This window comes from Tauraco erythrolophus, chromosome 11, assembly GCF_009769465.1.
Source record: "Tauraco erythrolophus isolate bTauEry1 chromosome 11, bTauEry1.pri, whole genome shotgun sequence".
Lineage (NCBI taxonomy): Eukaryota > Metazoa > Chordata > Aves > Musophagiformes > Musophagidae > Tauraco > Tauraco erythrolophus.
Window position 1 is genome coordinate 1,703,809 of NC_141475.1, and position 25,476 is coordinate 1,729,284.

Below are 25,476 nucleotides of genomic sequence, written 5' to 3' on the forward strand. Positions count from 1 at the left end.
AATAAACCGAAAATAAAAAGCCCCACCTCGCTCTCTGCCTATGTTAGTCCAACTAAAGGGATAGCGTCGGGAAGGCGACGGAGCGGGGAGAGGCTATGGGATGGCCGGAGCCCTCCCCGGGCCCCTCCGCTGCGCATCCTCGCGGAGGATGGGGAGATGGTTCGGGGCGGTGGTGGTGGTGGTGCTGGTGGGGGGTGTCTTTGGTTTGCTCCCCTGACCTGCTGGGGGGTCCGGCGGTGGGGTTACATTCATGGGGCGGTGCTGGCCGGCACGGTGGGAGCCTCACTTGCCGTGCTGCGAGGCCGGGGCTCCCTGAGCGTGTTTTCTGCTCCTGCTGCTTCACCTGCTGGACGATCTCCCTGATCTTGCGCTGTGCAGTCTTGGAAGGGGGGGGGGAGAGAGAAGCAAGAAGTGGGGGGGTCAAGGAATCACGGAATGGTTTGGGTTGGAAGGGACCTCAAAGATCATCCAGTTCCAACCCCGCTGCCATGGGCAGGGACACCTTCCACTACACCAGGTTGGAATATGGCAAATAGTTGGTGCCCCCCCATCTCGCCGCTCATCGCCCTCCGAGGTTTTAATGGGCAGTGATGTTGGGGAAAGAGCCGAATCCCGCCCCGGGTGCTGCTACCCGGCCTGGCTAAGGCACGTATTTTTAGGTAAATTAAGCCAATCTTGAACTTTAGTGCTGGCACAGCTGGAGAGAGCTTCCGAAACACCATTAGGGACTTTGGACAAGGGTGTGTAGTGACAGGACACGGGGCAATGGCTTTGAACTGGAAGAGGGGGGATTTCCATTAGATCTAAGAAAGAAATTCTTCCCTCTGAGGGTGGTGAGGCACTGGCACAGGTTGCCCAGAGAAGCTGTGGCTGCCCCATCCCTGGAAGTGTTCAAGGCCAGGTTGGATGGGGCTTTGGGCAACCTGGTGTAGTGGAGGGTGTCCCTGCCCATGGCAGGGGGGGTTGGAACTGGATGATCTTTGAGGTCCCTTCCAACCCAAACCGTTCTGTGATTCCCAGACACGTGGGAACCAGCCGAATCAGAGCCAGGATGCTCATGCAGCTCTGTGCCTCCAGCAGCTTTCCTTGAAGGATGAAACCAGCTGAGAATACTGGAAAAAGCTACGGCCAGACCTTACCTGACTGGCAAAAAAATGCCCGATGATTTTAACGATGACCTCCTCATTCTCGTCCGGGGTTTGGTCTCGTGGCACAATGACTTCTGCACTAGTTAAGTTTTGCAGTTCGTTCACCTGGAGCAAAGGACAGAGCCCCCGAGGTAGGTTTTGTCACAGACAAACCAAAAAAAAAAAAATTCCCAACCAGGCTGCCCTGGGTCGCACCATGTTCTGTCTTGAGATGGTCACCACCCACCCAGAGCCACCAGCAGGACACAGGGCTGGGGTCGAGACGTTGCTGCCATCACCGAGTGCCCAGGCAGGGCTGATGGGTGATACCCATCTCCACAACCCCAGGGCAGCGGTGGGGGAGCACCCCTGCACCCCCCTCACCTACCGTCTTGCCACCTTTGCCTATCACGCGGCCGGCGGCGAAGGAAGGCACCTTGATGTGGGCTTCAAGCTTCACTTCTTCTTTCGGGTTGAAGAAATTTTCCTCTTTCAGCTTCCCAAATATTCGACCCTGGGCCTGGGGAGGAGAAGGTAAGGGGAGTAAAACGGGCGGGCAGCGGTCCTGGCACTGCCCTCCCTCGCCCAGGGCGATGATGTGCCCGTGTCCAGCAGCACCAACACCACGGTACTGAGCAAAGAGTCCCCCAACCCCGTCATCTCCGTGACCAGCCCACCTTGAACTGCGCCTCGGGTGGCCCCGTGATGATGACCATCCGCTCGCTGGCATCGGGACCTTCCGCTGGGGCGATCTGCAGAGGGACAGGGGAGAAGAAGGAGCATGAGCATGGCCTTGTTTCGGCAAGACCTTCCCTACGTGGGATGTCCCCCCCACCGGGACATCCCCCTGAGCAAGGTGTCCCCTCCCAAGCAAGCAGGGCCAACAACTGGGGTGCTGCAGGATTGCGTTTCTACTAATTTGGGGAGCAAATCCGCTCCCCAAGGGCTCTGCTTTGCTGCCCTCGGCAGTAGGAAGGGGAAACTGAGGCACGAAGCCTGGGGACAGCCCTGCAGCTCACCTTGATGGAGGCACCAGCAAACCGTGCCAGCTGCTTGATGTGCTGCCCCTTCTTCCCGATGATGGCCCCCACCGCCTGCGTCGGGATGAACAAGTTCACGACCTCCTGCTCCGGCAGCTGGCGAGGGCACGGAAGAGCGAGGTGGTCAGGGCAGACCGGGGTGAGGGTGGCTGTCCCTCCCTGCCAGCATCTGCCCACCCCAGCCCCGTGCCCACCCTCCCAAGGTGGGGAGATGTCATGGAAAGGGGGTGCTGGGCACTTACGGGGTGCTGATGGGGAAAGGTGCCAGCCGGGGGGGCTCCGTACAGACCCGAGAGATACGCCGAGGAGCTCTACGGTGGGAAGAGAAAAACCAGGGTCAGTGATGTCGCCGACATCCCAGCTCCTTCCCGGCTGCCCCCAGCCCAATGCAGAGCAGGTGCCACCACCGTGGGCCTGGCAGGGACATGGGGACAACCCCACAGCCCCTGAAACCCCCCACTCAGAGAGCACATGTGCCCCCAAGGGTGAGGGGGGGTGAGCTGCAGCCCGGATCCTGTGCCGGCAGCGCAGCGCGATGGGGCTGGGAAGCGGACGGTGGCTCCCAGTTACCCCCAGTCCCTCCCCACTGGTGTTTTTCCGCCTGTGTCCTGCGGTTGTAGCAGAAAACCAGCCCCTACAGCCCTTCGGAGCAGCCACGATCCTGGAAAGCCAAAACCACGCTGTAACCACCGTCGGTCCCCAGCGGAGAAGGTGGGGTTTGGTGAGAACTGAGCAAAACGTCTGGTTTGGCTCCGTGTCCATCACCATGTCCCTTCTCCAGTTCCAGAGGAGATAAAGCAAAGGCTGAAGAAGACATTCCTCCCCTCAAGACTGGGGTGAGAGCATGGCCAGGCTGGGGACAGGGAGAAAGCAAGGGGTGTGTGCCAGCACCCCAACTCAACCCAACCCAATCCAACTCAACCCAACTCAATCCAACTCAACCCAACCCAATCCAACTCAACCCAACTCAGTCCAATTCAACCCAGCCCAATCCAACTCAACCCAACTCCTCTTTGACTCTTCTGTGTCTCAAACACGTCAGACGTTTCTCCTGGCAGTGGACACAACTCTCTCCCACTCTGGATCTGGGCAAGCACAACCAGATGCTACCTGCAAACCACTGTTGCTTGGGCGGAGATGACCCAGCCCTGCTGCCCACACCATTCTCACTCCTGGTCCTCTACTTAAACTCACCACTCTCAGGTTTCGAGCTCCTACTTGCACCAAGCTCATGCTCCCCACGTCTGCCCTTTCCATGGATTCTCCATGTCTCCTACACCAACGTGACCTCTCCTGCCCACACTGTCCTCACAGTCAGGGAAAGCACTGCATGTCCCCAGCTCCTCCTTTTCACCGTGAGGCTCCTTCCCCATCCTCCATCCTCACCAGGTCTCTAAAGCTCTGGTTTAAGCTACACCCACCGGCCCCAGGTCCTGCTGAGGCCACGGTCAGAAATGACCACTCTGAGGTGTGAAACACAAAGTACTTGGCTGGATGGAGCCACCACAGAGCCAAGATTTTGTTGTTTGTTTTTTTTTCTCCTGCTCCTGCAGAGGCCATCGCTTTGGGGTGAAGGAGCCCCCACCAACCGCTGCCCTTCAGGAGACCTGCCCAGCTCCTCTCCATCACACCAATCAACGCTCAAGCAGATGTCTTCTGAAGGCTGCCCTCATTTGGGCAGCCAATGTGGGCAGAGCATCCTCCCCAACAGACCGACCGACCCTCTTGGTGCCCTCAAGAGCCATCACACACATCACACTCATCCTCTCCTCCGCACCACCAGCCTGGCACTCACCGTTCTCCTCCGACCGCTCTGCTGCTGGCGTCGCCAGGAAAAGAAAACAGCACAAGTGAATCAACCCGCGCGCCGGTCGCCGCGCAGCCGAACCATCTCAGCAGAAGTATTTAGAAGGACTAAGAGAGCTTGGTCATCCTAAGGGTGCTCTGCAGGTGGTAGTGGGTTGGGGATGGACCTTCTCCATCAACACTTTGGCCAGCGCGGTCTTCTGACGCTGGACCATCCCTGCCCGCGTGGAACCTTGGTGGTTTTGGAACTGCTCCTCAGGCTTGCTTTACCCCAGGTCTCATCAGCCACAGCGCCCCAAGGAAGAGGGGAACCCTCGCCTACGAGGTCAGGTGAAGATTGGCTCCCAGCAAGCACGACCCGTCAAAGGTAGATCAAAGGACCAAGGGATCAATTCTGATGGTGGTGGGTGCACAGGCTGTGCTGCTCATCCTCTTTGATGCCACACTCCACGCGCCCTGTGGCGATGCCGATGGGTTCAGGCGGCCACCGAGGCCAGACCCGCCGGGCACAACTGCGCCCACACCATCGCAACCCAGCGGTGGGTTGGGGGTCAGGACTGAAGACCACCCAGATGGTTTCTCCATGCCAGCATCGGCACAGATTGCCCCTGGACACCTTCAGAGAGCAGCAGACTTGGGATGTGGCCAGTCCTTAAACGTAGGTGAAACCAAGCTGAGCACAACACTGGGATGCAGCTGAATCCAAGAAGGGACAAGCCACGTTCATTCACTGTCTTCTCCACTTAGCAGCTGTGAGGAGCATCTTCCCTAAACGGCCAAGAGTCAGAGCTCTTGTTCAAGGCTCCCCATGAGATGGCTCCTATAGCTACGGTGTCCACTCAAACCCAAGAGCTACAGTAGGAGAGCCTAGAGACCGCTCTGCCGCTCGGAACGCATCCCCCACACCCCAAAACCTCTTGAACTTACTGCAAACGGGTGGTACGGGGCAGCTGCTGCAGCCCCTCGGCCCCCCGGGGTGGATGGAAGCATGGACAGCCCCGTCGAGAAGATGCCCAAAGCACTGAGGTTCAGTCCTGGGATCAGGTTGGCTTGTTGCTGGGAAAGCGAAGACATGGAGAAACGAGTGAAAACCAGAGCTGGGGTTTGGAGGTTCTCACCATGTAGTGTGGACATGAGGGGTGAGGACCGACCCTTGCCGTAACAGATCGACATCACCACCTCCCGGTTTTCTTCTGGCCACCTCAGCAGTGGCTCTGAAGCAGGGGCATGCCGGGCAGGAGGGCTGGGAGCTTACATTGACGGCCACCACGTCGTTCTCGTAGGCCTCTCGCAACTTCTTCATGATCTCCACCTCGGCATTGGAGCACGCCTCCGTGCTGCCCTTCACCGTGATGGTCCGCTCGGGGTTATAAATGGTTAAATCCTGCAAACTACCCCACAGATAAACCCGGAGACGCAGTTATTTTTTTTTTCCAAGTCAAAAAAACATAAGGAAAACTCAAATCAAAGACGAAGGTCCCCCCCTGAGACACTGTGGGACCACACGCCCTCCCCCTGCCCCATGCCACCATCCACCTGAGATAAGGAACACGCACCCAGGATGGGGAACATGCATGGAAGGATGCAACTGCTCTGCTTTCTGGCTCCAGTGCTGCCCGTACCATGTCGGATGGAGGGGGATAGCTTGATGTTCACCAGGACTTACGGGGAGATGGTGATCTTCGTGCCCGTGTCCTGCTCGATCTTCTTGAGATTGCGGCCCTCTTTGCCAATCAACCTCCCCACCAGACTGTTGTGTGCTAGGATTTTCAAGGGAATCTCTTCTGCTCTAAAATAGATTAAATGATAAAATCTAAAGGTCCATCTGGCCAGGAAAATCTCCAGCCACGGGCACTAACGATGTGGTGGAAGGAGCAGAAGAACCACTACCGTTTCCCACCATTGTATCTCTTCAGCTTCTGGGGAACAGGAACTCAGGGACTTCCCAAGCCCAATGGTAAATCTATATTTCATGGGGTTTTGTTCTCCAAGTTTGCCTACGTGCTCTTTGGTCCCACCTGAGCTTCTGGTCTCTACAGCACTGCCAACCACACCATGGAGAAGTTACTAAGTGGTAAGTCATTAACTGACCCATGACTCTATCCTGGAACTCCGAATGCCAGCAGTTCCCTCAGGGGGTGGAGGGTGCCAGAAGATGGCTGCTTCTCCACTGATGGCTGAATTTACCTCCCTTCCACCACACCCACCCGTTTTGCCGAGCCAGGGGCACTTACGACTTAGTTTCTTCAGCCTCCTTCTGCATGATATCAAGGATCATGCGACACGCCTCGGAGCACCCCTCCGGCGTGGCATGGATGGTGATGGGCTTTTCGGCAGCGCCGGCGTTCTCCTTCCGATGGATGTCAACCCTACAGCGAAAGAACCAGCAGAGAGGAACACCCTGAGATGCATCTGGTGTCACATGAAGGTTTTCAAGAGCTCAGGAGCTGAGCTTGCTCATTCCAACCTGCACCACCTGCTCAAGCTCTGGGGTGAACCTGGGCCTCGCTGACGTACATCTACCATCACCTGGTCTCATGCAAGCCCAGGTAGCTTTTCTCTTCAGTTGGTTTAGATCAGATTTGAGCTACGTTCACCTTTATGACCTGAGGTCTTCCCCAGGAGCTGGGGGATGTCAACCACCGTCAAACGATGCATCAAGAGGGGGCGGAACAACTCCTCAACTGGACAAAGCCCTGAGCAACCTGGTCTAACATCTTTGACGCCAGTCCCGCTTGGAGCAGGAGACCAGACTGGAGGTCTCCAGAGGTCCCTTCCAACCTCAACCTCTCTCTGCACAACACCCGCGGCTGCCCAGCGACCAGCGGCTGCCACGACCGTTGGGTGCCCTTCGGGTCAGAGAGACAACTTACCCGTCGGCAGCGTTTTGTCACGACACGGAGGCACGCGTCAACGACAGCGCTTGTACTCACGCCCTTCCGCGGGAGACCAGAAAGCTCTCCCTTGCGCACCGGCAGGGACCGTGCTCTAGCTCCTCTGGTCCACCCCTCAGCTCATGGCGGGGAGGAGGCACGTGCCTCCAGCTCGCTCCTCACCGCTCAACCGTACCTGGCAAAGGCCCTGAGAGAGAGGGAGAGAGGAAAGCAGGGTAGGAGACTCCTGCACGTCAACCACGCGTCTTGAAGAACAGGGCTAAGCGACTTTTCCGTCTTCTCCACGTGAGTCCGTGCACTCTTCCCACTGGAGGATGACGCCGTGCAGCCATCCTACCATCGGTCACCACCTCGGGGTCCCTGTCACTGCTGCAGCCCAGAGCTGGGCTGGCCCAGATCTTCTGAGGAAGGTGCAGTAGTGACCGCTCAGCCACCCAGTGAATGTCACCAGCACTCGGCTCCACCACGGTGCCCTCTGGCCATGTCTCTGTTTTTGTAAGAGGTCTCCATCCCAACTGGGATCATTCATGGGTGCTGCTGTGCATGCACGGCCAAGGGCTGTGGTGCAGAGTCACCTCTAACAAGCACCATGTTTGGATGTTGTAGGGTCATGGCGGATTTGCACAGGTCAACTCTTCCAGGAGCTGATGAACCAGGGTGTAGGAACAAGGACTCTTCATCTACAGGGGGGAGCAGCTGGGTGAACCTTCCCTGAGATAAGGGAAGAGCCTGACACCACCAGCCTCGAAAGGGAAGCCAGGGTGGTTTCCTCTGCACACTGAAGAGGGGATGAAGACAGAGTTTGATCCCTTTTGCAGGCTACAACCCTCTATATCTCCTACGGCTTCAGCCAGACCTGCTCAGGCAGGACACTGGTCCTGCTCAGACTAGGCAATGAGGTGCTGGAGACATCAACACCGTCAGGCTCTCCCTACCCTTCGGTTGTGTCTACAACACACAGAGACCCAGTTGTGTGCTGTCACTTGCGTGTGACACCCTCTAAGGAGCTCCTGTCTGTGGAGCTCCAGCAGGTTGACTGGGAGGATGTGTTCCTTTCACAGGCAGCGCCCAGCAGGCAGGGGGGCACCCACTGCCACCCCCTCCACCAAAGAGATGGCAAACACATCACGACGTGCCACCAAAGGTGATGACAGGCGCATGCTCCAGAGCGGTGCCGCAATGCCATGCCGGGTTGACGCTCCCAGCTGGGGGGAACCGATGGGGAATCCATGGCCACCTCAATAAACCCTGTGGATGGGGTGGATCCGGCAGCTTCTTGAACCTTTGAGCAGTCAAGGCAGAGATGGAGCACGTGGCTGTGCCTTCGTACCGAAGAGGGGCCAAGAGCCACAGACAGGCTGGATGGATGCACCAAAGTGACGAGGACCCAGGACCAAGGAAGGTCCTCTGGTGGGGTGGGCTCTTGGTCTGGGCTACTTCTCAGCCAAGGAAGAAGACAGCTCAACCTGAGGACAGTTTTGTCCCCTGGAGGTCAAAAGCATCTCCGGCAATTGTTGTATGTGGAGACAGGGGTGAAGTCCTACGTGACCAGAGAAATCCAGGACCCAACGTTGTTCTGGGTAGGAGCAGAGGACGGGCAGCAGGATGTCACCAGCACCCTCATCCCCAGGATCAGCACACCGGTGGGTGAGGGTGACCTGAGCAGGCACAGAGCTGCGGGCTGACACCCCAAACTGAAGGCAATGGTCTCCTGTGACTACCTGGGTTGAGTGCATGAGGTCCCCCTTGCCCAAGGCTGGAGCGGAGGTAGTGGCCCGCCATGCCACATGGCCTCCTCAGGTAGGTCAGGAGAGGTGAGAGCATGGAGCACGGCCTTCTTCCATGGCAACAGGTCTTCGGGCCAGGTACAGGGAACCAACCCACAACGCGGGACAGCTCGGTGGCAGAAACTGCCCCAGGCAGCAGCGTTTGGCCATGTGGTTGGGAGAAACCAGCCGCTGGTGCCTCCCACCTTCCTCGCCAGGCACGGGGCTGGCCAAGAGCAACCTTCCAGTCTTGAGCGGCAAGGACGCGGCGACGCTCGCTGCTCGTCACACCAGGGGACTCACCTGGAGAAGAAGGGCTTGCGGCCAGGTGGCATCAGCTCACGGCTACTAGGTGGCCACGCTCTAGGGCTCCAAGAGCTCCTCTCCCTAACGCGTCTGCCCCCTTTCCGTACAAACCTCTTCCTGCAAACCCAGCGCCGGGGTTCGGCTCGCTCGGCTGCGGAGCGTCCCGCTACCTCCTGCTCAAGCGGACGCGCTCTTTACCAAATAATTTGCCTCTAAAAAGCTCCTCTGAGAACTAGGACGCCCCGGAGGATGTGCTGGTACAGGAGTCCTATATGTCCTGTGGGACCACCGGGTTCAGGATGATGAGCGTGGGAGAAGACAGCTTTGGGTTAAAACCAAACAAATCCAGGTAGGAACAAACCATGCGGGAAAACCATGCAGAGAATCGAGAGGTGAAATCAACGTCAACATGGACAAGAGAAACACGGGATAACTTCTAGCAAGACAGTCCCCTCCCCTTCCATTTGTTTGGGGTTTTTTTGTTTTCCTTCAAAAATAAAAAATGTTAAGTTGCAAAAAAAAAGCTTCCAACAGTTACGGAAAGCCCACCCCACCGAAGGCAGCGCTCCCACGGTGCCCGCTTTCCCCCTATGGCAGCTCGAGTCCATACTGGGCACTGTGGGACAAGCTGACACCAAGGGTGAAGACCACCGTGGTCTGTCCCTAGGACCCCCCTTCAGCGTTTCATCCCCAAACTTGCCGTTTTTTCCCTAAAGCCTCATCCCCCGCCATCCTTAGGCTTTAGAAACCCGTTCCTGGCCGGTTTTGGCGGGCGTCCCCCACCTTCTTGCTGCACCCAGACCCCCCCTTGGCCAGCAGGAACGGTTTAGGACATGGGCTCTACCACCGTCCCGTGAAGGCTGCACCCCAAGAAAACGGCGTTGGCCGGCACTCCAAAGCCCCAAGTGCACGGAGGACCAACGCCGGGGACCCACAGCACCCTACAGAAGGAAACGAAACCATTCGAGGTACTTACTTGGACTGGGTTTGCTTAGTAAGGTTCTTTATGGTCAAGCCCTCCTTTCCTATGATCGCACCAACAAACTGCGTGGGCACCAGCATCCGCAGTGGGAAATCGAGCTGTTTGGGCTGCGAGGAGCCCCCCGGGGAGGAGCCCCGCTCCCTGGAAGAGTGGCCCCCGCGGCGAGATCGCTGGGGGGGCGGAGGGGAGCTCACCTCTTCATCCGGGATGTAGGAAATCTTGAAGGAATAGTTCTCAAACTGGTGGCCGCTCAGCTTCTCAATTGCTCTGCAAGGTAGGGAGAGGCGGGCGGTGGTGAGGGGCTCTCCGGGGATGGGTACACCTCCAGAACTTGCCCTTGTAGACCATGGTCCCTCCCCAGCCCTCCACCTTCCTCCCTCCCCGGTTTGGAGAAGGTGGCCACTGGAAGCCAGAGGCCTCCCACTTTCCCCATGTGGAGCAAGCCCCATAGCGTGGTGGGACGATGTCCCCTCCCTATGTGGGTGATGCCACAGCAGAGGTAGGATGCCAGCCTGGGGATATGCCACATCACCCAGGGAAAGCACTGGCCAGAAGCTATCACACAGCGTGGAAACACTCTCGTGGGCTTTTTGGGCATGGAAAAGGTGGCAGAGGGGTTCTGAATAAGAGCATCACTTCGAGGAGAAGGACGTGGCACGTGGTGCCCCTCTATTGGGAACCCCAACTCCCTTTCCAGCTTGGTGAGGCTGGAGGTGCAGCCTTCCTTTAACTTCTTCCTACCACAGCTTGCTCTAAACCAAACACACGTACCCACGGACCACCCTGGCCTCTCCTCCCACCACTCGCTTCTACGTTGAGCTGCTGAGCACCACACGAGACAGGTGTCAGTCCAGCTGGACACGACAGATCACGGCATCTTCACTAATCCTGAAGATTCTTAGCCCAGAGCATCAAGCACTGCTTGGTTGGTGAGACTTCCTTCCCTCCTTACCAGACATCCCAAGACACAGCAGCTCACGCCTTGTTCACCTGTGGTCCACGGCACCTTCCCTTCACCTGCTGCCAACCAGCCGGCCCACGTGCCCAGCGTGGCCACCCCAACTGGAGCAAAGTGGACCGTTCTGTGGCCTCCTGAACCAGCAGATCATTCTCCCCATCTCTGTCCTCACAAGACCAACCCCGTGATGGTCAACTTAGATGGGAAGTCCATCGGCAAAGGGACTGTGGCAACAGCTCTTCCTTGCACGGGGTCTGCCGGGCTCTTGGTCACATCAAAAATACCCAGGCCACCAAGTAAGATGTGCTCGCTGCTTACTCATAGCCAACGGAGGGTGGTCTCCAGGACACAGCTGAAGTCTCTACAAGACTCTGACAAAGCCTTTTGCTTGAAGTAGTCCTTGCGTTTTTGAAATAACCCTTAATTTTTTTTTTTTCCTCTTTTTTTCCTTTTTTTTTTTCCTCCACCACTCGATGGGTGGCACTTCTTCACAACTCTGCACAACGTGCAGGTCGTTTACCCTCTGCTGCTCTCCCTCCCCTGCAGAAACCAATCGTGGACCCCTCACCTCCCTCTCACCTCCTCTAACCAGTCATTCATCCACCCAAAGGCCCTCCCTCTTGTCCACAGCAGAAGAACTTTCCAAAAGCCTTCATCAGTTGGTTTCTCTGGGCTCCAGGAAGCAGGAGGTGAAGGTCCCTGAACATTTTGGGTCTCTAACTTGAATTTTCCCCAAACGGCGGGGGCAGTACTTAGATCTCCCACCATCACAGCGCTTCTTCACCATCTCTCCCACCTCCTTCACCAAGTTCCACCTCTTCAGCAGCTCGGGCTGGGTGGATGGACTGGTGATTAATCCAGTGTATTCCTAGTTTAGGTCTGGACTTCCAACCTGGGAAGACGACTCCTTGACGACCTGCTTATCCGACCTGACCCTCAGCTTTCTAGAGCGCTTTGCTGCCTGAAGACGGGGCCACTGTGACTCTGCAGAGGACCTTGTAGGAAGGACAATGTTCAAAGGGAATGGCGAAATGGCACATCTGGGAGTCCCTTGGGGACAAGAGGAGAAGGCACAGATGAAGACGGGACAATCACAGGGCTGATGGCCCCAAGCTGGTCCAGCGGTGCCTGTACAATGGGGCACCATGAGAAACTCCATCTCCCATGTGAAAGGAGAAGACAGGAGACCACCCAGCAGTGGGGCTAAGAGAAGACCGCTGGCAGAAGACACGTGAGATGACACAGCTCAAGACAAAACCAACATCTGCCCGCTGCATCTTGAGAAGATACACAGACAACTCCTAAGGCACTTGAAGGTCACACCGTAAGAGCTTAGAAACAATCCAAGGAGGCTTAGAGGGAAGACAAGAAGAAGCCTGGAAGATACCTGGGATTCCTCGGGAAAAGCTTGGGTGGTGTAAAAACATGGACAAAACGCAACGAAACCCACTTACACTTTTGCTTCTTCTTTAGTTGCGTACGTTACGTTGACAACGGCTGTTTCTGTGTCTGTGTTGACTGGGGGAAAAGCAAGAGAAGGAGCCATTAGAGCAGGGGAGGAGATGCCACCACCGCTCCCGGCCACCCTGGCACATCCCGAAGGGCTGATGCAGGTGGGGATGGTGAGAGGTTAATGCCTGTCTCATGGAGGACGGAGACCTGATGGCCCATGCCATCGCTCCACCGGCTGGGTGGCCCTACATTTGCTAGTAAGGCTTGTCTCCACAGGGAAGACCATTTTAGCCCACTACCGATGACCAGGAAAACCAGGTTTCACCCTGCTGGGTTTTCTCCGGCATGGGCAGAGCTGGGCAGCGGTGCTAGGACCATTGTGGAGATGAGGACCGCCATGCTGGACCATCTTACCTTGCTCTACATTCTCCACCGTCCCGTACTGAGCTAAGAGGCCATCCAGCACCTGGGGGAGAGAGCAGCAAATATGCCAGGTGAGGCGGGCAGGAGACACTGCTGGCCAGGCACGGGCAGAGCCGGCTTCACCCACAGACCCTCCAAAGAGCTGGCGTCACCCAACTCCTTAGATGCCTTCACCCACCTGCATCCCATTACCCCAATGATGTCCCACCACTCAAAGCGGCCCCGGGACCCCCATGCAGGCAGGAGCCGGAGCCCAGTTGACTCTCCACCTCCCTCCCGGGGTAACTGGGAAGGTAGAGAGCAGCCCACGTGCAGACCACCCGCTCCGGCAGCGCGGCTTGCGCTGCTCGGCACAACCGATGGAGGAGGAGATGGGATCCCGAAACTCATTTCTGGGATGCTTTTGGGATTTTCTGCTCCTTACCTCCCATTGCAGGTGGGGGGGGATGTTTCGGATTTGGATCTTCCTGCTCCTGCGGAGACAAAGGCCCCGGGTTAGGGTCTACGGGCACGTCGCAGCAGGAGGGCAAAGGATTCCCGGGAATTGGACGACAGCTGGTGAGAGCTTGCCCAAACATCTCGCTTCCGCACGCCGAGCCGGAGCAGCCCGGCCCCGGGGTAAGCCATTCCTCTCAGCCTTGCACCGGTCACCTCCTGCCAGGGTCGAAGCTGTCTCAGGAACGGTCCCTCCTCGTGCTGGCTGCTGGGTTTCCAAGGAAACCTCCTGAAACGAGCTTCTGCAGAGCCACGGCCGTGCAGGCACGGCTGGGATGCGCGAACGCACATCCCTGAGCACGCCACCCCGGGCTGGCTGGCTGCAGGGGGACAGGACCCCAAATCCCACCACGGCCGGCCCTGCTTGAGAGAGGCTCTCCAAAGGTGCGTCCTACTGATGTCCACCACTTCCCAGCAACGTGGGGCTGCTTTCCATGGGGAAACATAAATATGTATCCTTGGAGGCCTGTCCTTGGAGATGGCCAACACACCCTACCTTGCCTGGTTGCACTCCCAACCTCACGTGGTCACACATCCAACCTTCCTTGGTTGCACTCCCAACCTCAGGTGGCTGCACACCCAGCCTTGCCTGGTTGCACTCCCAACCTCACATGGTCGCACACCCAACTGTGCCGTGGTTGCAAAGGTTTCCCAAGAGGTAATGACCACCAAACATCTCCCCAGCCTGGCTGGAAGGAGGTGTGCTTGGACAGCAGGGAGTTTTGAGACACTCAAGCCCATGGAGGATCCAGCCCAGCCATGAACCCATCCACTGCCCACCCAGATCAGCATTCACAACGCTGCTTGTAGTCCATCAGCTCCGACCAAGGCAGCGTCCTCTGTTCTCACCTGGTCCAACTCTAATGCTCTGATCAGAGCAGAGCAGGACCACCTCTCCCAACATCAGTGACGAGTTTTCTGACTGAGCCACCCCAGGCACACAGCCGGCTTTTGGGAGTCAACCAGCAGCTGGAAGCTGGTTTTGCCAAGCTTTGCCCTTCCTTGGGATGAGCTCAAGAAGGACGCTTGGAAGGACTGGCACCACCAGCCTGAACGCCACGTGAGGACACGCAAGCAGCCAGCCAGTACGACAGTGGACAAGCCCTGCTCACCTGCAAACCATCAACATCATCCAACACCCTGATCCCACCAGCAGTCTTCAACAGCTGGAAAACAAGACCTCCAAACTTTGGCCCAAGTGGCGAGGCTGGTCCCTGCTCTCATTGCACACGCGCATCCCGAACCTCTGCACACCACAAACAATTTTTGGCAGATAAAGGGCTTCTAAGTAGTTTTGGGGCCAGACACCGGGGACAGAGAGGAAATGCGGGGCACAGCAAGAACCCATGGCTGGGGAGAGCCATGCGCCGCCGCGCTGGAGGTTGACGTGCTCCAGACACCATCCTTGTGCCTCTACAGCTGCAGCACACTCCGCTTGCTCCCCATTTAACAGCACAGGGCAACCAGACCCTTGTGATGGACAACCACCTGCCTTGTGAAACGTTAATTCCACCCCAAGCCATTCCCATCCCAAGCCATTCCCACGCCAAGCCATTCCCACCTCAAGCCAGGAAGGAGGCAATGAGGAGGATGTGGCCCAGGGGGAACCATGGCAATGACAAACCTGTGCTACTCGCCAACAGCCTAAACCATCCCCTTCTCCTGCCTGTCCTTACCACCCACCCGTGGCTGACCCCACACCGCTGCTCCTGGTGCAAATGCTCAGTAGGTCCCACTCCAGAAAACGGGACGTGTCATTTTTAAAACACACCAACATTTCCCAGAGGCTATTTTAAGGTGCCCAGGTCCAGTCCTGGGAGATGCTCAGCTCCCAGGAGGACCTGCTTCAAGGAGGCCTCCAAGAAAGCTGGAGAGGGGCTTTGGACAAGGATGTGTAGTGACAGGACACGGGGCAATGGCTTTAAACTGAAAGAGGGGAGATTTCCATTAGATCTAAGGAAGAAATTTTTGACACTGAGGGTGGTGAGGCACTGGACCAGGTTGCCCAGAGAAGTTGTGGCTGCCCCATCCCTGGAGGTGTTCAAGGCCAGGTTGGATGAGGCTTTGGGCAACCTGGTGTAGTGGAGGGTGTCCCTGCCCATGGCAGGGGGGTTGGAACTGGATGATCTTTGAGGTCCCTTCCAACCCAAACCATTCCATGATTCTATGCAACCTGCTCCCAAGCTGAGCGGTGGCACACAGTCAGGCCAGTTTGCCCAAGCAAACCCCAGCCCAACTGCCAGCGAGTCTCCAACCATGGGCACCTCCAAGCTTTCCAGGGAAAAGCCCTTCTTAGCTCCAAAAGCCCAACTGAAGCTCCAGACTGGCCTCTCCCCACTGGCCAAGAGCGCTGGACACGCTGCCCAGTTACTTCTACCACCTTCCAGCCCCACAACAGAACTGGCGGCACCTTCACCCACCTTATCCCAAGATTCCACCTCTCAGCTGCAAGCCAAAGCATCGCTACAACCATCCTCCTTCCCCAGGCTGGCAACCATCCGTGCCCATGGATGCTACAGGCTGGACCACGGAGAAGCCATCCTCCTTTTGGGGATCATTTGGCTCAGCTCGCCCCATCACCGAAGCCCAGTAGCCCAGAGGATCCCCAGGCATTTTGAAGCAGCAAATCCAAGAGAAACCAGCACACCGGCCGGACGCGGTCCCCTCGCCACGACGGTGTCCACGTGCTGGACCACGCGTGGTCATCACTGACGGAGTGATGGACGCAGCATCTGGGGCCACGATGGATGTATCATTCCCAGGGCTGGAGCAAGGACCACGCGTGGTCCCCATGGGACAGGGCAGCAGAGCTCAAGGGCAGCCTCCTCCGACACCACTCCCGACAGGAATTTTGGGGCAGCAAACCTCTTTATTTTAATTTTCCTCACTCCTCCCAAATCCTGGGAGACAGGGGAGCAATTTCAGCGCAGGACGTGGTGACGAAGGCAGCGGCCACAGTTCACCCAACCTGTTTGGCAGGCTGGTAGGAATTACAAAAAATAGTAATAAATCATAATAACCAGTAACTCCAGGCAGGGAGTTTGTGGGAAAATACTTAATTAAGGGGCGCCACTAGCCCTGCTGTAGCGAGCAGGAGAGCTGTATCCTTCTGCATCACCCTCCTGCTCTTCCCTACCTGCATGTTCCCACCAGCCACCTTGGTGCCCGGCCCAGGACGAAATGCCCGGTGGCAACCGAGCACCAGCCTCCAGCGCTAAAGAAACCAGTTTATAACCAATTTAACTTTTATTTATCTAGGTCCACCTGCTTTTTTTCCCTTCTAAGTTCAACCCAAAGCATTCCTGCTCGCTAGCAGCTATTCCAATTCGAGGAGGAGACATCTCCTCCACCCAAGAGTTGGGTTCCGCGTGCCGGATGGTAACACGGGCAGGATGAAGGAGCTGGCTCGTTAATCAAGCGAGGCTTCAGGAATCAAGCTGGGTTCAGGAATAACCCACACCGGAGCCACGCTGGATTTCACGCATCCGTTAGACCGAAATCGAGGGGGCCATCATCGCGACCGTGCAGGAAAATGGGATGGAAAATCCCCGGCCACCCGCGCCCTGCCGGCGTCACCGGCTGATGGCCACGAGCAAGAGCTTGCTGAGATCAAGGAAGAACCAGAAGATGCCTTAAAACTTGGGGTTTAGTCCCCAGAATCGAGCGGATCGGGGTGGGATTTTTTGGGATACCTCTCCCCAGACCCCCTTTGCCTGCCCACCAGGCTGCAGCTCCGTGGACCACTCGCCAACCCCACCATCTCCTGGTCTCCTGCTCCAGAGGGGCTTCACCTCCACCTCCCCTTCCACAAGCAAACCAGAAACTCCATTCCACCGAGCTGGCTTAAATATAAACCTTATAATGGGATGTAAGGGATGGCTTTACTCCTCTTTATCCTAAAAAAATAAAGATTTTTTTTTTTTTCCCTAGCCAAGCTTTGTAATATCTTACTGTAATAAAGGGATTTTCTCACTTTCCACCTCGGATCGGTACCGAGGGCTGAGAAAACACTGTCCAGCACCTCCTGCTTTCAATAAAAATCAGTTTTCAAGAGAACTGGGGAAAAACCAAAACAAACCAAACCGAAACAGAGGGGAAACGTGCTGGAAACCACCCACCTCCCCAGCAGCCTGACTTGCTTGATGAAATATTTGTCCCAGGCAAGAAAATATCTACCAAAAAAAAAAAAAAAAAGATGCTTATCATCAGGTGGGGGCCAAACTCAAACTCAACTGAATTTTTGAGACCCGCAGCCACGCTCCCTTAAACTGGGAAGGAAGAAAACATCTGTTGGTTTGATTTTTCTTGATTATTTAATTTTTTTTTTATTTTTTTTTTCAGTCTATCGGGGTCATCCTCAACAAGTTTTGCTCTCGCCCAACGCGAATCCAGCAGCGGATCTTAGCGCCGGGCTGGATAAGCATTACAGAGCTGCCCCAGTTTCAACCAGTTGCCAAGAGCATCGCAACCGCGTCTGCTCCAGTTCCCCTCCCAGCTCGGGGGCTTTGCCGTGACGCTCTTAAGGAATTAAAATCCGTTCACGTTAAAGCCTCGTCCTCTTCCGCGGGATGAACCACCTGCCCAGGGATGGAGGCGGGGAGGGGACGGCACGTGATGGATACATCCCCGTGAGCTGGGGATGTATTAGCAGTGGGGGTGAATGGGAAATAATGTCCCATCTGTCACAGCTCTTTGAGATTAAGGAGGTGGGGGAAGAGGGGTAAAAAGCAAAGGAGGGGCAAAAAGGAGAGGAAAGGAAAAGAGGGGCAAAAAGAAAAAGAAAGAGGGGCAAAAGGGAAAATAAGAAAGAGACGGGGTAAAAGAAAGGGGGGGGGGAAGAAAAAGAAGAGCAAAAAGGAAAGAAAAGAGGCAAAAAGGAAAGAAAAAGGAAGGGCAAGGAGGAAAAAGAAAGGGGGCAAAAAGGAACAAGAAAAGGAGGAGAAAGAAAAAAGAAAGGGGCAAAAAGGAAGGAAAAAGAAAGGGGCAAAAAGGAAGGAAGAAGAAGGGCAAAAAAAAAAGAAAAAGGGGCAAAAAGGAAAGAAAAAGGGGGCAAAAAGGAACAAGAAAAGGGGCAACAAGGAAAAAGAAAAGGAGAAAGAAAAAAGAAAGGGGCAAAAAGGAAGGAAAAAGAAAGGGGAAAAAAGGAAGGAAGAAGGGCAAAAAAAAAGAAAAAGGGGCAAAAAGGAAAGAAACAGGGGGCGAAAAGGAAAAAGAAAAGGGGCAAAAAGGAAAAAGAAAAGGAGAAAGAAAAAAGGGGCAAAAAGGAAGGATAAAGGGGCAAAAAGGAAACAAAAAGGGACAAGAAGGAAAAAAAGAGGGGCAAGAAGGAAAAAAAGGGGGAAGAAGGAAAAAAGGGGGGGAAGAAGGAAAAAAAAAGAGCAGCAAAAAGGAAAAAAAAGAGGGGCAAAAAGGAAAAAGAAAAAGGAGCAAGAAGGAAAGAAAAAGAGGCAAGAAGGAAAGAGGGGTTGCTCCCGGCCAGTTCCATAGGGAACAGCATCCCAGATCCATAGGGAACCTGCCACGTACCCAGCGGGATGGGGTTTCCCCATCCCTGATGTGACCAGCATCGTCCTGGCAATGTCATATTTATGTGTTTATAATATATAAAATATCTATTGTACCATATTATGATCTATTATATTATATTATATCAAATAGAAATATATAAAATAGATGTATAGTGCTTTGGAAGTATCTTTTTAAAAATATATATATTTAAAACTATTTTTCTTATATATAAATATATATTATCTTCTATATACAGTATGTTTATATGCATATAGTATCTTTTATTCTGATATATATATTTATACTATTATATATACACTTATATTATTATATAGAAATACTAAATATACGTTATTAATTTATATAAAAATAAAAGATACTAAAAGGAATTAAATAGATATATTTAAAATCTGGACCAGGACTGGGAGTAGCCTCATTTCTCACACTCTTTATTCCATTTAAAATCCAGTTTAAGCCAACGTAGCACATCCAAGAAAACTTCCCGCGAAGCAAAACCTCCTCGCGCTGCGGCCGGGGAAAATCTTGGATTCTCTAATTTTTTTTTAAATTAGATATTTTTTTTTAATCAGAGATTTTTTTTTTTTAATTGGAGATTTTTTTTTTAATTGGGTCATTTTAAAAATTGGAATTTTTTTTAATTGGATCATTTTAAAAATTGGATATTTTTTTAAATTGGAGAATTTTAAAAATTGGAGAATTTTTAAAATTGGAGAATTTTTAAATTGGAGAATTTTTTAAATTGGAGACTGTTTTAAAATTGGAGACTGTTTTGAAGTTGGAGACTTCTAAATTGGAGACCTTTTAAAGTGGAGACTTTTTAAATTGGTGACTTTTTAAACTGGACACTTTGTTTTTAAATTAGAGACTTTGTTTTGAAATTGGAGACTTTTTAAATTGGAGACTTTAAACTGGAGACTTTGTTTTTAAATTGGAGACTTTGTTTTTAAACTGGAGACTTTTTAAACTGGAGACTTTTTAAACTGGAGACTTTTTAAACTGGAGACTTTGTTTTTGAAATTGGAGACTTTTTTAAATATTAGAGCTATTTTTAAACTTAGAGATTGCTTTTTACCTTACAGATTCTTTCTTAAATTGGAGATTTTTTTCCTAAATTCGAGATTATTTTTGAAAACCAGAGCTACCAGAACTGGTGATCCATGGGCACACTTTTTCTGCTCCTCGGGTGTATTTATAGACTCACCCACAAATAGGTACCGGTGGCTTTTCCTGGGAAGCAACGGGTTTGCCCGGGGATTTCCTCTCCCCTAATTAAGCATCTCGTCGCCGACAAGCAATTAAGAATAAGGGAAGAAAAGATGGGCTGCCCATGGGGACACGAAATCAAGTCACATTTTTTCCCAGCCTTAACGTCAGCAGCATTTTGGGTTTAAAAAACAAAGGGGTGAGGAAAAAAAATAAAAAACAAACAACAAATAAATCAATCAAGCCAAAACACCGGGAAAGGAGAATCGCTCCGATGCTCAAGAAAGGAAACTTATTTAAGGATAATTCCTTTAGAAACAGGAGAAAATCCTGCACATCCCATAAAAATCACCCTCAGCAAAGCTGCTCGGGCAGGAATTTTCATCGCTGCCCCTCCAGCGATGGCTGTTTGGGGCGAAACCACCCAAGTTTTGGCCATTTATTAAAACAGCAACAACTATTTATTATTATTTTCTTAATATTATCAAGATTTCCAGGCCAAGCTCTCTCCTACAGCCTCCCGCTCCGTGCTCTTCGGATGTCCCTCGCGCTTTTATTTCTCCTACGAGAATTTGTGGATGAAAATTACAGCGGAAGCAGAAATTCAAAGGCACCTTTGCTACTGGAAACTCAAAAATTTCACTGGTCTGGAGACATTAAATGGGGCTTCACTATATCTCCGCTACTTATTAAACTTATTATTTTTATCCAATCCTTGTCTAAAAGTCAGCGCTGGGGTGGTTCGCTTTCCACATTCCACAGCTAATCCTGATTTTTTTTGTTTTGCTTTTCCTATTTTCAGAGATTTTCAACGATTTCAGAGACGTACGACCCATCTTTAAGGTGACAAGATGCTGATGCTTCCCGCGCTGCCACGCTCCGGATCCAAAACCCTCGGGAAGCGGGATGGCCTCACCTTGCCATCAGCAAACAAAACCCCTTCCCTGTTCCCGCTGGTTTGAAAAATCGATTTAAAAATTAATTTGAAATTTTTAAACGCTGGTTGAAAAATATGTTTGGGTTGTTTTTTTTTTTTTTTTCCCCTTTAATTCTCCAAGGGGGGGGGGAGGGGGTGGAAAAAAAACACACAACAACAACAACAACAAAAAAAAACAATCGAGACACTGTTGGATGGTTCCTATAGGAGCCCAAAGCATTTGCATGGGAGCAGAAGGGCTGATTTTTAACTCGTGAGAGGCGGCTCAGGCTGGATTCACGCTCCTTCCCGCCGTCACGTTGAATTCCTGCCTTCGGAGGAACAGCACCGAGCCCCTGCCAGCAGCTCCCGGCGGCACCTCGAGGAAATCCCTTCCCTACGGAGGGATGTTGGAACCTATGGAACCTATGAACCCTATGGAACCGTATTTACGGGCGCAGGAATCAAGCAGTGAAGTAGATCCGTGTCGGATCCGGTTCGAAAAAATTCAGCATTCCAGGTGAACGCGGAGGGGAAGGGTCGGACACCGCCCGGCATCTCCTGGTTTCCCTCCCCGTGACGCAGGAACGTCGGGGGACGAGAGCCAAGAGAGGCTTGTGGTCCCCAAACCCAATTAAAGCACAAACTTATTTTGTGCTTTAATTTTTGCTTCATTCGACCCGCCCCGAAATCCCAGCGCCTCTCTGGGATCCGATGGCTACTACAAAAATTGGATTTTCTACAAATTTCAAGGCGGGGCGGGGGGGGGGAACGACGACTAAAACACGACCACGTGAGGCTCCGTTCCCTGCCAAAAATCACATTATAAAAATAAAATCTATAATCTCCCGAGGCAAAGGCACGGCTCCCCTAACTGGATATATGGATATAAAGTAGAATATTTTATGTTTTTTAGCTGTGGGGAAAAAAAAAAGCAAGCTATCGGCTTCAATGAGATCCCAATAATCTGAGGAAACTTGGGAGCCGAGCTGGAATCGAAAACTTGGAGCCAGTTGAAAACAGGCTAATGCAAAATAAATCAGCGTTTATTTCGGGGCTCTTTAAATGTCTTTTTTTTTTTCTGTTCAAACTTGGAAGGAAAAGCAGCGGACGGAGAATTTAGGTGAAGACAGATTCCTTGTTTACATCCCCATCATCCATAGTAAAGGTCAAGCCCCAGGTCCATATTATCTCCCCAAATTCCCAATTTCTGGCTCCATCAAAAGTCATCCGAGGCCGCTGCGTAGATTTCGCTGCGAAATATCACAGCTGGGATATTTTATTTTATTTTTTTTCCCCCAACTTGATGTGTTTTGTTTTGTTTTTTTTTTCCCCAAAGATTTTTTTTTTTTTTAAAGGTAAGAGAGCGTGTGATCCCTACCGAAGAAGAAATCCCGCTCCGGCACACGTGATACTGGGCACGAGCCGTTCCCCCACCGAGCCTCAATTACACAACATCATTCCCCCCCCCCCCCACCTCTTCCCTCCACCACTGCCATTTCAAAATTAATATCCCAACCCCAACCACGAACCAAAACCCCACACCGAGCGACGGTAAACCATCCAGCGGGACCATCCGATGGGTTTTTCGGCCCAGCACGCGGATCTTTTATCCCATGTCAGGGTTGGAAAAGGCGCGGGGGGGGGGGGGGTGGTGGAAGGAAATAAATATCTTGCGACGAGGCAGCTACGCAACGCGGTCCCGGGATTTATTTTCCGTGGGAAAAGCGCGTGGCCCCATCCCACCGGCCTCGGGGTCCCCCGTTCCACCCCGGTTAAAATAAAACGCCGCGATTCTATCGACCCCTTGAGTTTTTTGGGTCAGCAGTGTGAATTGGGGAGGGGAGGGGGGGGCGGAAATTCGGGAAGAGCGAATTCTTGGATTTACTTATTCAAAACAACAGCCGCGGGCAGCCCCGCTGCTCTGCGCGACCTCCCCCGGGGTAAATCCCACCCCCCCCAAAAAAAAAAAAAAAAAGGGAGAAAGTTGAGGGGGAGGGTTGGTTTTTTTTTCCCCCATTCACCCCAAAATAAAGAGTGGGAAACACTCCACTCGTTTTCCTGCCCTTCCCAGTGGGACGGGGCTGGGGGGGACACGGAGCCGCTGCCGCCCCCGGCCCGGGAGCTCCCCCCATCCCCCCCCCCCCCCCGCACCTCCACTTTCCGGAGCGAAAGTGAAAGGCGGTGGGGTCCGCACCCCCCCTCCCCGGTAACCTGTGCCCCCCCCCCCCACGGTGGGATGGCGGGAGAGGGGTGTCGGCGCTGAAGTTACCTCCGTTTTTTGGGCACGGAATAATCCACCTCCATCACTTTGCCGTGCAGCTCCACTTTCCCTAAGGAGACAGCGGGGCCCTCAGCATCACCCCCGGGCATACCCCCCCCCCCTCAAAAACCCCCATCCCACCCCCTCGCCCCCCCCTCCCCGGCCCGCCCTGCCCGTACCCGCCTTCGCCGGTGCTCTGCCCGCGCCTCCCCCGCCGCCCCCCCCCAGCCGCCCCTTCGGCCGCCCTTTGCTCCGCGCCCCCGGTGAGTTGGGACAGGGCACCTCGTAAAATGGTCCCCGAGGGGCAGCGGGTCCCGGGGGGGGGGGTGGGTCGGGGGGGTTCGGCGCTCGGGAGCTTCTTAATAAAATCGAAGAAAAAAATCAGCGAAAAATACCCGCGGTTGGAAAGAGCCCCGGCGGCCGCGGGAAGGAGCTGGCGGGGGGGGGGGGGGGGGGACACGGGACACACGGGGACCGGCGGGGATGCCCGGGGAGGGGGGTCAGCGGGGTGGAGGAGCCCCGGTGGAGGGAGGACGGGGTCGGGGGAGCGGCGGGCGGGGAGCCGGGGGGATGCCGCCGCCGCGGGAGGCGGGGGGGGGGGGATGTTGCGGCGCCTTACCCGAGAGGGTCTCGATAGCCCGGATGGCCCAATTTTGGTCCGGATAATCCACGAAGGCGTAGCCGGACTTGAGCAGGACCTGCCCGGCCAGGGGCAGCTTCTTCTCCCCGAAAAGCTGCTTGAGGTCGTCGGCGGTGGCGGCGGGGCTGAGGTTCCCGATGTACAGCTTGTTCATCCTCCGCCGCTTCATGGGGAGCGCCGCACCCCCCCACCCCCCCCCACCCCCGAGCCTTGACACCCCCAAATACAAACCCACCCCCCCCCCCCCCCTCCCCGGCTCCTCCCCGCCTTCGGCGGCCGGTAGAGACGCGGGGACGGGAGGGTTCGGCTCTGCGCCACCCGCCCTGCCCCAGCCCCAGCCCCGCAGGAGCCTGCAACGGCGGCGGGCAGCGGGCGGAGCCGCGCCGAGCCCGGCCCGCCGCCCCCGCCCGCCCGGCGGGACGGGGCGTCCGGCCCCGGGGCCGCCCCGACGGGTCGCGGGGTTCCGGAGCAGGTTACTGGAACCGTCAGACCCCCGCGCTGGGGCTGGGCTGGGATGTCCCCGCCTCGGAGTGGGGGGGTGAGGGGGGAGCCGGTTCGCTTCCCCCGGGGGGGGGTGGGTTGCCCAAGTACGGGCAGAAGAGGCTTCCAGAGGGGGGGTCGCAGCCGTTCGGGGGGTCCGCTGTGCCCGCACACCCCACCCCCTCTGCCCTTAGACCCAGCGCACCCCATCTCCGACACCTCGCCCAGCGCCCGTGTCCCACTGTCAGACCCCGCTCCGTCCTTGATGGAAACACCTCGAGGAATTCCTGTAGGGCGAGGGAAACCGTCTCGCTCAGGAACCGAGGTATAAAATCAGTAAATAAATCAAAACCGGTATTAAATGCACTTATTTTTTTTTTTTGGAAAGCATCAGTACGCAAACCCGCCCCGACCAAGGTCCGATCATCCAAAAGGCTTGGAGAAACGACAAGCCGGTGCCGTGACATCCCGGCACTGAGTTTTGCATGTTCTCAGCCTGGTGGCGGGCGGCTGCTGGAGTGTTTTGGGCACGGGGCTCTCGGGGGTCTCCGCCGACGGATGTCCTGGAGCGACCAAGAGTCAGTGTCACGACCCGCCTCATCCGCTGAGGGCCGGATGCTGCAGGTTAAATGACTTTTTCCCTCTCTTTTCTTGAGGACACAAACTCAAATCTTTATGGAAGTGGGTCCAGGCTGTGACCGCAGACTAAAATAAGGTGTAGGATTAAGAGTGGGTGATGGCGGCGGACGAGTGTCCTTGGAGCAGGGCGTTGTGCCCTGGGACCAGTCGTCCTTTATTCGGGGCGGGGATGAAGGTCGGTAATCGAATTCCCGAGATTTTAAGCTGCGTGGCGGGACGATTCAAAGCGACGCTCCCTCCCGCCGCGCTCCATCCCACCACCCTGTCATGCGGAGGTGCTGGATGGAGTAGGAATAGCAGTGACGGGTGCCTGATGCCACGCGTGTAGCAAAAATAGATGTGGTTGGACTGCGATGATGCAAAGCGCGAAGAATCCTTTCTCCTCCAATTTCTTCGTCTTTGCTTTCAGCCCAGCTCCTGCCGGGCTGCCGTTTGGCAGCGGGGCTGGGGGGCTCTTCCATCCCCACCACCTTTTTTGGGGTGCTTTTAGGCTGAAAGGTGTTGAGAACGTCCTTTTCAAAAAGGCTTACCCTCATTCGGGTCGTTAACTCATCCTC

At 54.6% G+C, this 25,476-nt stretch overlaps 1 protein-coding gene across 1 annotated transcript; it reads right to left on the bottom strand.

Moving 5' to 3' along the window:
* Positions 1-282: 282 nt before the first annotated feature.
* IGF2BP2 (insulin like growth factor 2 mRNA binding protein 2) lies at positions 283-23,969 on the bottom strand. Its single transcript, XM_086618107.1, is given in 18 exon segments — positions 283-327; positions 329-379; positions 1,140-1,253; positions 1,516-1,647; positions 1,805-1,879; positions 2,147-2,263; positions 2,410-2,478; positions 3,963-3,986; positions 4,901-5,029; positions 5,229-5,364; positions 5,640-5,762; positions 6,208-6,342; positions 9,916-10,188; positions 12,334-12,397; positions 12,746-12,797; positions 13,179-13,227; positions 23,170-23,230; positions 23,780-23,969. Coding segments are annotated over 18 exon segments (1,839 nt in total).
* Positions 23,970-25,476: the final 1,507 nt, after the last annotated feature.